Genomic DNA, 9,888 nt, shown 5'->3' with positions numbered 1-9,888 from the left:
CACTGTCTACGATACTTGTGCTTCCAAGGCCGCGTTGGCCTCCCCAGATGTCAGGGGACTGCGCCAGACGCTCCAGAGTGACAGACAACTCAAAGTGACTGGCAGCGGGACTCCCCTGGTGCTTCCACTGCAGGGGGCGTAGGTGCCGTCCCTGGTCGGGGAACTAAGATCCCGCATGCGGCAGAGCGCGACCAAAAAAAAAAAGAAAGAAAGAAGAGGGACTGGGGGAATGGAAGAGAGACCCAAACTTCAAAATGCAATTCCACATAAAGAAAAAAGCCTTTAAAATTTTTAATACAAAAATACTCATACACAATCTTCCAAACACAACTTCCGACCTTAAATCCTATTATTTCCCCGCAACCAGCAATTCTCAAATCTACATTTCAGTATCTTCCCCCAGAAGTGAATTTCAAGTTTTTTAAGTCTGTCAAAATTGGCGGTAGCACCTGGTACACCCCCCCAAAGGCGGAGCCTGGCCGCGTTCCGTGCGACGCTGAGACACCAGTAGGCACGTTGAGGTTTCTGTTTAATTTCACATCTCAACAGGGTGCGGTGGACACGACGCCCGCGGACACAGCACTTTACTCACTCATCAAACGCTCCATGTCTCGCAGGATCGAGAGTTCGGCAACTGACAGTCGTCTGTGTGTGTTACCTTTCGTAAAAACAGGCCTATCTTTTCTTATTCCTGGACATACGGCAGTTCTAGAAGATGGCGCCGCACACACTGCAGTTTATGTGTCAAGGGAAACACTGGGAAGGCGCCAGGGCGCAGACCTGAGGGTGAGGCAGGGGGTCCCGAGCATTCTCGGAGGACGGTACCCGGGCGGGGGCGCCAGGCGGCCTCCCCGTGGTGCTCGCAGCTTATCGCCCGCTTTGGACATGCGCCCACGACCCCCACGGAGAGAAGCGTCCCCGTGTCCAGAGGCCCGCGCTGGCGTCGACACGACACACGAGGGGTCCTGGTCAGCTCCTGATGCTGAGGAATCCTGAGGTGTTTGGGCGGTTTTCATTGTGTTTCTGCTTCACATTAACGACGAAGGGCTGAAGCTGACGTTCAGGAAAGACCGACTCCCCCGAAGCAAGCTCCCCTCAGACTCGGAGCAAAGGCCTCGGCCCCGTTGGGAAGGCCCCTCCAAGCCCCACTGCTCCTCCAATGCCTTGTGCTCAGATCCATAAACTGGTTTTCTGGAGATTCTCAGAGTTAGTGTTATTTGCTCATTAGTTTAACAGTTTTTGGAAAGAGGGCAACCATATCTAAAATAAGTTTTCCAGTATTTCCTTCAGAAAGGTTATAAAAGAATTTGGAAGTAATATCAAAGTGACTCAAAAATCACACAAAATTTTTACTACTGTCAAATACAAAAATAAGTTAATCTGCTCCCCAAAGTGCACTGCAAAACCAATTCTGATGTTCTGACTTAGGCAGAAGTCCCTCACCGGCAGGAAAGGGCGAGTGACGTCAGCCCACACCGAGGCCCCTGGCTCTGAAGGGCGGGGGCTGCGCCCGCGGCCGCTGTGCTGGCACCAGGCCTCGGCGCCCCTCGTGCCCAGCCCCAGAGCGCGCAGGCGCCAGGTTCAGGGCCTAAGGAGCATGAATCTACGTCAATCCAGTATTTTCTTAAAAGACCATTTGAGAGAAACAAGAGTTCTGAACTGAAATACCCCACGGCCCCTGCGTCTCACCGAGCAGGCGCGTTTCCAGAGAGAACCGAGCCGCCTGTGGAAGCACCGGCTGAGGACACGGCTTGTTTTTCCTTTGGTCCTACGTCACTTGCCCCAGGGTCACCAGAAGAGGGCCAGCAGGACGGCCTCGGTCAGCCGACTCTCCTAGTCCGTGCCTGGGGAGGCCCGGGCGCCTCGCACCTGGAGCAGGTGCTTCCCCAGGGGTCGCGGCCCGGCCGAGACCGCCCCCCCCCCGCCCCCCACAGCTCGCGTCGCAGGACCCCGGAGCAGTAGTGAACTTGGTTGGGTCCAAGTGTTGGTATATCCTGCAGTTCTCCGAGGCGAAAACGGTAAGAGAGACAAACAGGAGACCTCCGTGGCAGTTTTCAAGAACAGCTGTGTAAACTTTTCTGCAGAGGAGACGTTCTCCTCAGGTTATTCTAAGAAAAGGCTAGAAAAAAGCACCTGCTGCTGAGCGCCCCCTTCCCTCCCACCGCGAGTGGAGACAGGCAGGCACACGGGCTCCTGGCAGGGCGCTCCCAGCGTCCCGGGGTCCATGGGAACGCTGTGCTTCGCAGAAGCTTCTCCCTGCGTGGGGCTAACGGTCCATGGAAATCTCCCGGCCGGGCTGTTCCAAGGCTGGGTGCCCACGCCCAGCAGGCCGGCCCGAGTCCCAGGACAAGCGCTCCTCCGAGGGGCCCTGGCCGAGGGCGTCTGCCCAGCGCGGCTCAGGCTTCCCGGGAACAGGCCCACAGCACGCGTGCAGTCACTTGGGGTGACGATGCTCCTGAACTCGCTCTTTCCTCAGCCCGGGAGGAGTGCCTGGACACACACGCCCCCCGCGAGCTCCACGTCCCGGGGTGCGTGTGGGAGGGGCACCTAGCAGTGCCCTGCTGCGCGACAGTCACCCGAGACGCCGCCGGGCAGAGCGCCGGACAAACCGTTTCCCTAAGTGGCCGCGTCACACAGCTCAGCGGGTCACACACGCATCAGTAAACACGCATTTCAGTCGGTGGTAATTTGTGAAACAAGTTTAGCAAAAATATATTGAGAATAAAAGCCAGAAACTGGTAAAGAAAAGCCACCCGAAAAAATGTACAAACTCTCCCCCCAAGTGATGAGACCCTCCGGGGAGGCTGCCCCACGTGAGCCTGTGCTTCAAAGGCCGACGTGGCAGCAGCGCTTGGTTCAAGTCCACGGAGAGAAACACGACAGGGGAGATCCCACAACAACACTACACTAGTCACCGTCCTGGGGCCGGCTCCTCACTAGGATGGAAAAGAAGCATTCTGAGGAAAAACTTCACATTAGTACAAAAAAGAAATCATACAGCTGTTTCATAAGAGCAGAATCATGGTTCCCAGGGCACTCGGGGTCTTGAGTCCTTGCCCAGGCCCCACCCTGGTCTCCTCTCCTGAGTGATGGCAACGGGGAAGCAGGCTGGGTGACGTTGTCAAGATTAAAAGAGGTAAGAGTGATCCTCCGAAAAAATACTACTCTATACATCTCAGGGGAGATAAAAATATTTCACATGCCAATTACTTTTCCGTCGTAACTTTAACCTAGGAAAGTAGAGCGGGAGGGCACCGTGACGTTCTGAGATTCAAGTGTAGCTGTAATGCCGTGTAGTCAGGCTTGTCTGTCCTGGGGCGTCCGCACCTCGCGGCTGGAACCACGCGGCTCGGACGGTCAGTGCGGCGCAGCGGGCGCTGCTGGGATGGCTCAGTGACGGGAGGCGCCCCCTCCCGAGGAGGCCTGTGCGTGCGTCCCGGGGGCTGCGGGCAGCGTCCTCCGGCCCTCTGCGCACAGGGCGGGCCGGCCACGCGGGGCCCCCGATCTCACCCCGCCCCGGCCTGGCGCTATTTGCCCTCCGTGACCCTCCGCCAGCATCTCCTCTTCTTCCTCCTCCCCTTGGACTTGGGTTCCGGGCAGGGCTGCTCGGCCGGCTCTGCCCGCAAGTCGTGCTCGCCGCAGTATGGCCGCCCGTCCTGGGTGGAGCTGAAGGCTGCCCCATCCTGGTGTTCCTTGCAAAACGAATTGGGGCAAAAGTGGCAAAATGAAGTGGAAGGTTTCCCACACACGTCACAGTGATGCCAAGGACATTCCCACTTCCCTGCAACGAAACAAAGTATCACCAGACAGAAGAGAGGAATGGCAACTTGTAACACTGTAACATTTCCATGGTTGAAAACTAACTTTAAAACTCAGTCTAAAAAAAAAAAACACACACACAAAACAACCTCAGTCTAGTCAGATGAACACAAACTAAACCAAGACACCGCTTTCCAGGCAAGTGTCGAAACGTAAAGAGAAGCTAAAGCTCGTGCTCAGAGGCCTGGGGGCGGAGGGCTGCGAGCAGGCCCCACCTCCGAGCCCAGATGGCCCAGCGGCACCGGGGGCCCTGCCGCCCCGGCTGCTGTCCGGCGACGGGTGTGCAGCCGGGCCGAGTGTTTCGGGGGCCCCGATCCCTCTGGGGTCCGCCTGCAGAGGCTCTTAATGTGGTCTGGGGAGACCGGCACGCCCGCCGTGAGCCTCTCTGCCGCCGCCTGCTGGCCCTGCTGCATCATCTCGTGCCACACACAGTGTTTCTGTTTCACAGTCAAACACATCTGACGTCTCCTTTTCTAGCTTTGCCGCTTCTGTCTGCGGGTGAGGGCCTCTCGGCTTCCCTCCCGAGGTGACACGGCCGCTCTGTGCACGCCGGAGCCCGTCATCTCTCTGAAGGGCAGAGTCCAGCCCCAGCCCCAGCCCCTCCCCGTCTTCCCAGCTGAGACCCAGGGGTGCGGGGCCCCTCGCTCCCAAGCAGCTCCTCCCGGCACCTTCCCCCAGCCCCTGCCGGCCCCCAAGGGCTGCGCCGGGTGGTCTGGCCTCGGCTGCCCGGGCTGGGGACCCACCGAAGGGCCGCTTGCCCAGGCCCAGGCAGGGCAGGTGGTAGGCCTTGGTGCAGGACTTGCGGTCGCACAGCACCAGCTGCCCGCCGTCACCGCAGCGGAAGCACTCGTCCTCAGACGGCTTCTTCCCTTCGCCTTTCGTTCGACGCCTCCTGGTTTTTTTCTTGGTCTTTTTGCCCTTTTCCTCCGAGGAAAGGGATGCTGAGGTCTAGAATGAAGAAATAAATGCAGTTCACTCAAGGGAACTGCCCGCACTGAGGCCAGCTGTCCCGAGGGGTCACCAGGGCCAAGGTCAAGGTCGGGAGTGCCAGGGACCCCTGAAGATGGTCTCACAGGAGAAGAGTGGGGGTCTGCAGCCCCGACCTGTTCCCGTTTACTGCCTGTAGGAAACAACACAGGCCGCCAGCCGCAGCGCCGCTCAGCGGGCATGCGGCCCAGGGCAGGCTCTTTCCCCACGCGGCACGTCTTGTGAGAACAGATGAGAAAAGCCAGGTGAAGCGGCAGGCCCGCTGTGGACATCCCGCCTCTGGGCCTGGATGACTGTGGCCGTCCAGAGGCTTCAGGCCCGGGTTTTACCCAGCACAGGGAAGGGGCTAAGTGTGCTGGGTGGAGCCGTGTCCCCCCACCCACCCCCCGCCCCAAAGCCATGTCCTTCCCGGAACCTCAAATGTGACCTTGCTTGGAAGTAGGGTCGCTGCAGATGTAAGGCAGCGGGCCCTAACCCTGCACAACCAACCGGCGTCCTTGTGAAAGAGGGAAGGAGACACGGAAACAGACACGCAGGCAGAACGCCACGTGCCGCCAGGCGCGTACGGAGGCTCTCACTTTGGATTCCCGGCTCCAGGCCGTGAAGCCCCAGCACCCTGTGGCCTCTGCAGGGGCAGCCACGGCCCGCGTGCGCAGCAAGCAGCCACCGAGTCTCGCGCCTGGCCTCCCCTGCCGTCCTCGCCCCGCCCGGCAGACTCCGCTCCCGCCACCGCTCACCTTGGGCCTGTCCCCGAGGAACCCGCTGCAGTTGGAGGCCCCGCACCGACAGACTGTTTTCTCGTTGCCCAGACAGTCGAGGTTGTAGTTGAAGGTCAGCTCTGTCCCTGGGTGAGGGAGACAAGCCACACTGGGACACTGCCCTTCTCCCGACCCTGCCAAGAAGCCTGCATCAGGTCTACGAGCCCTGCGCCTGTCAGCGCACTTGTACTGTCCCCGCACGGCTTGCGATTCCACGCTGCAAGGTGCACGTTCCAAACAAAACACAACTTCCAAATCGCCAGCCGCCCGCCCTCTCCGAGCCGGGCGGTCCGGCCACACACAGCATCGGACAAGGGCCCCTCCACCTGCCCGCTCGGCTGGGAGCCCCATGGGGAGCCCCGGAGGCACCGTACCTGCAGGAATGTCACACACGGCAAACAGGCCCACGCGCGTGTCGCCGTTCACTGTCCACTTGAGGGTCTCACAGTTGGGCTGGCAGCTGTGATTCATGAACCGGGAATAGTTTCCTTTGGGGCCGGCATCGATTATACGGTCCTGTAAGGCACAACTCAAGTTTCAAGCAGCATCTACATACGTGGTCAGCTCTCAGCCATCACGTTCTCATTCAAAGGGAATCGTCACCGTCGCGCTGGACAACTGGTGTTGTACTGAGAGCCGTGGCTTCCCAGGTCCACTCAGATGGGACGCCCCCAAACCAGTCCTGTTTCTCTTGCTCACGGAGGGACCGAGCGCTGGTGAGCGGGGGGCGGTGAGCCGAGCTCCCCGACGTCGGACGGCAAGCGAGGGAGCCGGACACCAACAGCCTGACAGAGGACAGGACTGACCGCTTACGACACAAACCGGCCAGCAAGTCGAGACAGCCCAGCGGTGGAGGAAACAAGGAGAACGTCCTGAGGCCACGAGGCCACGCTGGCTGATGGGAGGGGGGCCAACCCCTGCGGCAGAAGCAGTCTTGAGACGCACCCGGGCAAAAGCGATGAGGGTCCCGCCTTCATGCTCCCGGGACTCGACCCCCCCGAAAGGCAAGCACCTCTGTGTACGCGGAGATGTACTCCTATTGTGGCAAAACCCAGACGATGCAATCGCCCGGCATCAGGGAGCGGTGACCTCGCCTTCCTCACCCTAAGGGTCTCTCATCGACCGCGCGACCGCAAGGGACAGGAGAAAGACGTACCGGAGGCGGGAAAGCACTTAAAACTAGGCCACAAAAAGCATCACGGTCACGCGGTAACGCCACACGGGGTCTGTGAGTGGGGGACAGGACGTGTGCACAGACACCCCAGGAGCGCGGCATCGAGACGCCTGCCAGGCTCCCCTGCCCTGGACGGGCGGCCCCAGGCGGCGGCCTCAGCCACACGCTCACACCCGGACGCTAGCTGCACCTCTGAAGGTGGACACATCTCAGAAGCGCGTGCTCTGCAGCGTGCTCCTGCCTCACTGAAAGGAACCACCGAACCTGCTCTGAGCAGCTGCATCGGCTCCTCAGTGCCGAGATGCTGGTGCCCAGCCGTCCTCTCCTGATGAACCTGACGCTGCTTCCCGTTTCCGCTGTCGCACCGCTGCGGCCACGGGCTCTCTGCACGGCTTTCTCTTTGTAGTTGGCGCTAAGTCCATGCTGATTCTCTGCCTAGGACCTCTCGCTCCAAGACGTGAATCCACAGTAGACTTTCCCTCACTTGGCTGTCTCCTGTGCCTCCCTGAATTGTGGCTCTGGGGGTGTGGCTGCTCTGTTATTTGGGGCACACCCTGCAGGATGTATCCTGGTCCCTGGCGGCGCTTTTGACGTTAAAAGGCCTTCCTCTGTCTCACTGAATGCGCTGGGGCCCAAATTTTGCCTTGTCTGAGAACAATTCTTTTTTAATTTGACTTCACCTGACACACTTTTGTGCACAATTTTATTTTCAACTTTCAGGATCCCTCTGTTTCTTAGATACAGCAGAGAAATAGGCTTCGCTTTATGAACCAATCTGGAAATCTTTTAATAGATGAGTTAATCCAACTCCCTTTTACAAATATGACTCATGTTGGGCACAATTCTATCAATCTAATTTGCTTGTTTATTTGGGTTTTAAGCCTTTTGCTATGAAGTAATGGGGTTTTTAAATTATTGATCCTCCTGTTATGTTGGGAACTTTATTTTCCCTGCTGGCTGCCCTTTATCGAGGGCATCTCTGCCTGCATACGACGCCCGCAACCTCCTCTTGCAGTGGTCTCCCCTGACCCACCTCCATCCTTACAACCCAGTTTTCCGTGGCATTCTTACCTTAATACTTAAAAATGCTGAAAACTACTCCTACTTGGCTTATCAGCCTGACTCTCAGGCATCAGCATCAGAGGTGAGTTTACCTCACTCTCTGGCCTCCCCTCTGTTGCTGTCGGGAGTCACAGTTCGGCACAAATTCCCGATACCTGTACCACCACCAGTCGCTTTGCGGGGGTCACCTGGAACCCATCCTTCATCAGCTTCCCCCAAAGGACCGGTGCCCTCAGCTCCCGTGTCCACACCTGTCACTCTGACATCTACGTCTAAAGAACCAGTCGGCTGGAGAGAAAGTCTCCAGTTCACTCTTTCCTTGAAAACTTTATCGGTGCTCCTCTGTGCTCAGGCGCTGGATTCTGCCATGAGAAGCCTCGAGACGGCCTCACTTTCTTCGCCTTACAAGGAACTCAATTTTTTGGCCGAGCTGGCCAAAGGGTTCCTTGCTATGTCCGGTAACTTTAATAAGGTATTTATCACGTTGACCACTTTGGATGGACTGCCCCTGAAACACAGGGTATTCTTTCAATACCTAGACTCCCGTCACACAGAGAGACCCTCCGCGGCCTGTCCCCCGGCCACGCGTTCTTTCTAACCTTCCTCTCTTTCCGCCATGCCGTGTCCATCCTGCGTCTGCTCAGGTGCCGCTCCAGGCGGTTTAAGCTCCAGAGATGCTCTGGCTGTGGCTCGCTTCACTCTCAGTCTCCGAGTTCGAGGTCCAGCTCAGCTTGCTAAGTGGCCGTCTCTAACCCCTTGTGCTTCAGAAGTGCACGCTGACTGCTGGGGCACGATGTCCCCAGCTCTGGCCGTGTCTCCCCAGCCGCAGGGAGGTTCCGCTGCTCTTTGTTGTCAGATCCTCTCGAAACGTGCTGGGGCTCCTGGAGCAGCTGTTGGCTGCATTCTGGGTGCCCTGTCTCTGGGCTCCCTGCTCTGTGGCCACCTGATGGCCCACAGCTCCCCAGGCTCTAGAGCCTTGGGCCCCCCTCTCTGCCTCACAGAAAGCTGCCTTACTTTTTGCAAGACGGTCCTTCCGAGGCCTGTCACCACAGGTCCCCAGGACCCCACCCACCCCTCTTTCTCTGAGGCCCCCTTCTGAGACCGCTGGATATACATCTACTAGTTCATCCTCTTGTGCGACTGTCAGCAGTAAGGAGGCGAGTCGGGACCGCTCAGTTCTGCTGGGAGCAGGCACCTCGGGGGCGGGGGGGGGGGCGCCTAGAGGCGTCAACTCTGCAGCACCTCAGCCTCCGAGTCCCCTGCTCTCAGACAGCGTCTTCCGTCTGCTCGTGGGTGACGAGGTCCTTAGTTTCACTGAAGATGTACTTGGTGTATCTTTTTGTTGCTGCTTTGGAATTGAGCACCGCCATCTTCTACCAAGATCCTACGTACAGATTTTTTAATTTAATTTTTATAGATTAAGGGGCTTTTTGGCAGCGCCTTGTGGGATCTTAGTTCCTCGACCAGGGATCGAACCAGGGCCCTGGGCAGTGACAGCTGAGTCCTAACCATGGGACTGCCAGGGAACTCCCTACCTCGTGTTTTCTGATTACTATCTTTTCTCCTTTTTTCCTCCTTCCTCCCTCACTTTCTATTGATGGAGACTTTTCTTCATGCACTTTTCCACTCTCTCACAAGGTGGAAGTTACACTTTCCATTTCTACTCATTCAGTCATTTCCTGTGTATGCCTGACAAAGCACGGGTTAGTGAAGTCTCCCCTCCATGCACACCAAACACGCAGCTCACACTGGCCTCGTCTCTCTTCTGACGCCCTCTGTGACCGCCATCCCGGCCCCGCTGCCCCGCATTCACCAGCACTCAGCACCTGTGACAGCCACACCCGCACGCGCGCCACCTCTTGTCCACCATCCTTCTCGCGCCTCACACGTAACTTCTGAAGCCCCTGAAGAACCTCCTTTACTATCTCCTCCGCCACGTGACGCTGATGGTCAGCTCGCTTGGTCCCGGTCCAGAGGGTGCGAGGTGCAGGGTCGAGGGGTTTTCTCCCTGAGGAGTAGAAGTGTCCCCGGTTTCCGTCATACTAGGAGGAGGCTGACCATCCAACTGTCGTTCCCTGGAACATGCTC

General features: G+C 58.0%; 1 protein-coding gene and 1 non-coding gene across 2 annotated transcripts in view; both read right to left on the bottom strand.

Annotated features, from left to right (window-relative positions):
- Positions 1-267: 267 nt before the first annotated feature.
- NSD2 (nuclear receptor binding SET domain protein 2) overlaps positions 268-9,888 on the bottom strand; it is a 77,699-nt gene continuing 68,078 nt past the window's right edge. The window contains exons 19-22 of the mRNA XM_022554885.3: positions 5,939-6,080; positions 5,544-5,650; positions 4,563-4,767; positions 268-3,781 (exon numbers count right to left, since the gene is read on the bottom strand). Of these exons, the coding sequence (XP_022410593.2) occupies positions 3,528-3,781; positions 4,563-4,767; positions 5,544-5,650; positions 5,939-6,080 (708 nt within the window). The 3' untranslated portion in view covers positions 268-3,527. The remainder of the gene's footprint in view (positions 3,782-4,562; positions 4,768-5,543; positions 5,651-5,938; positions 6,081-9,888) is intronic.
- LOC115801989 (small Cajal body-specific RNA 23) lies at positions 6,187-6,288 on the bottom strand. Its single transcript, XR_004022362.1, has one exon.

The sequence above is a fragment of the Delphinapterus leucas genome, chromosome 5 (genome assembly GCF_059928025.1).
Source record: "Delphinapterus leucas isolate spDelLeu-1000000601 "Yukka" chromosome 5, BTC_Dleu_Yukka2, whole genome shotgun sequence".
Classification (NCBI taxonomy): Eukaryota; Metazoa; Chordata; class Mammalia; order Artiodactyla; family Monodontidae; genus Delphinapterus; species Delphinapterus leucas.
The sequence above is the reverse complement of the archived record's forward strand: the minus strand, read 5'-3'. Positions and strand labels throughout refer to the sequence as shown.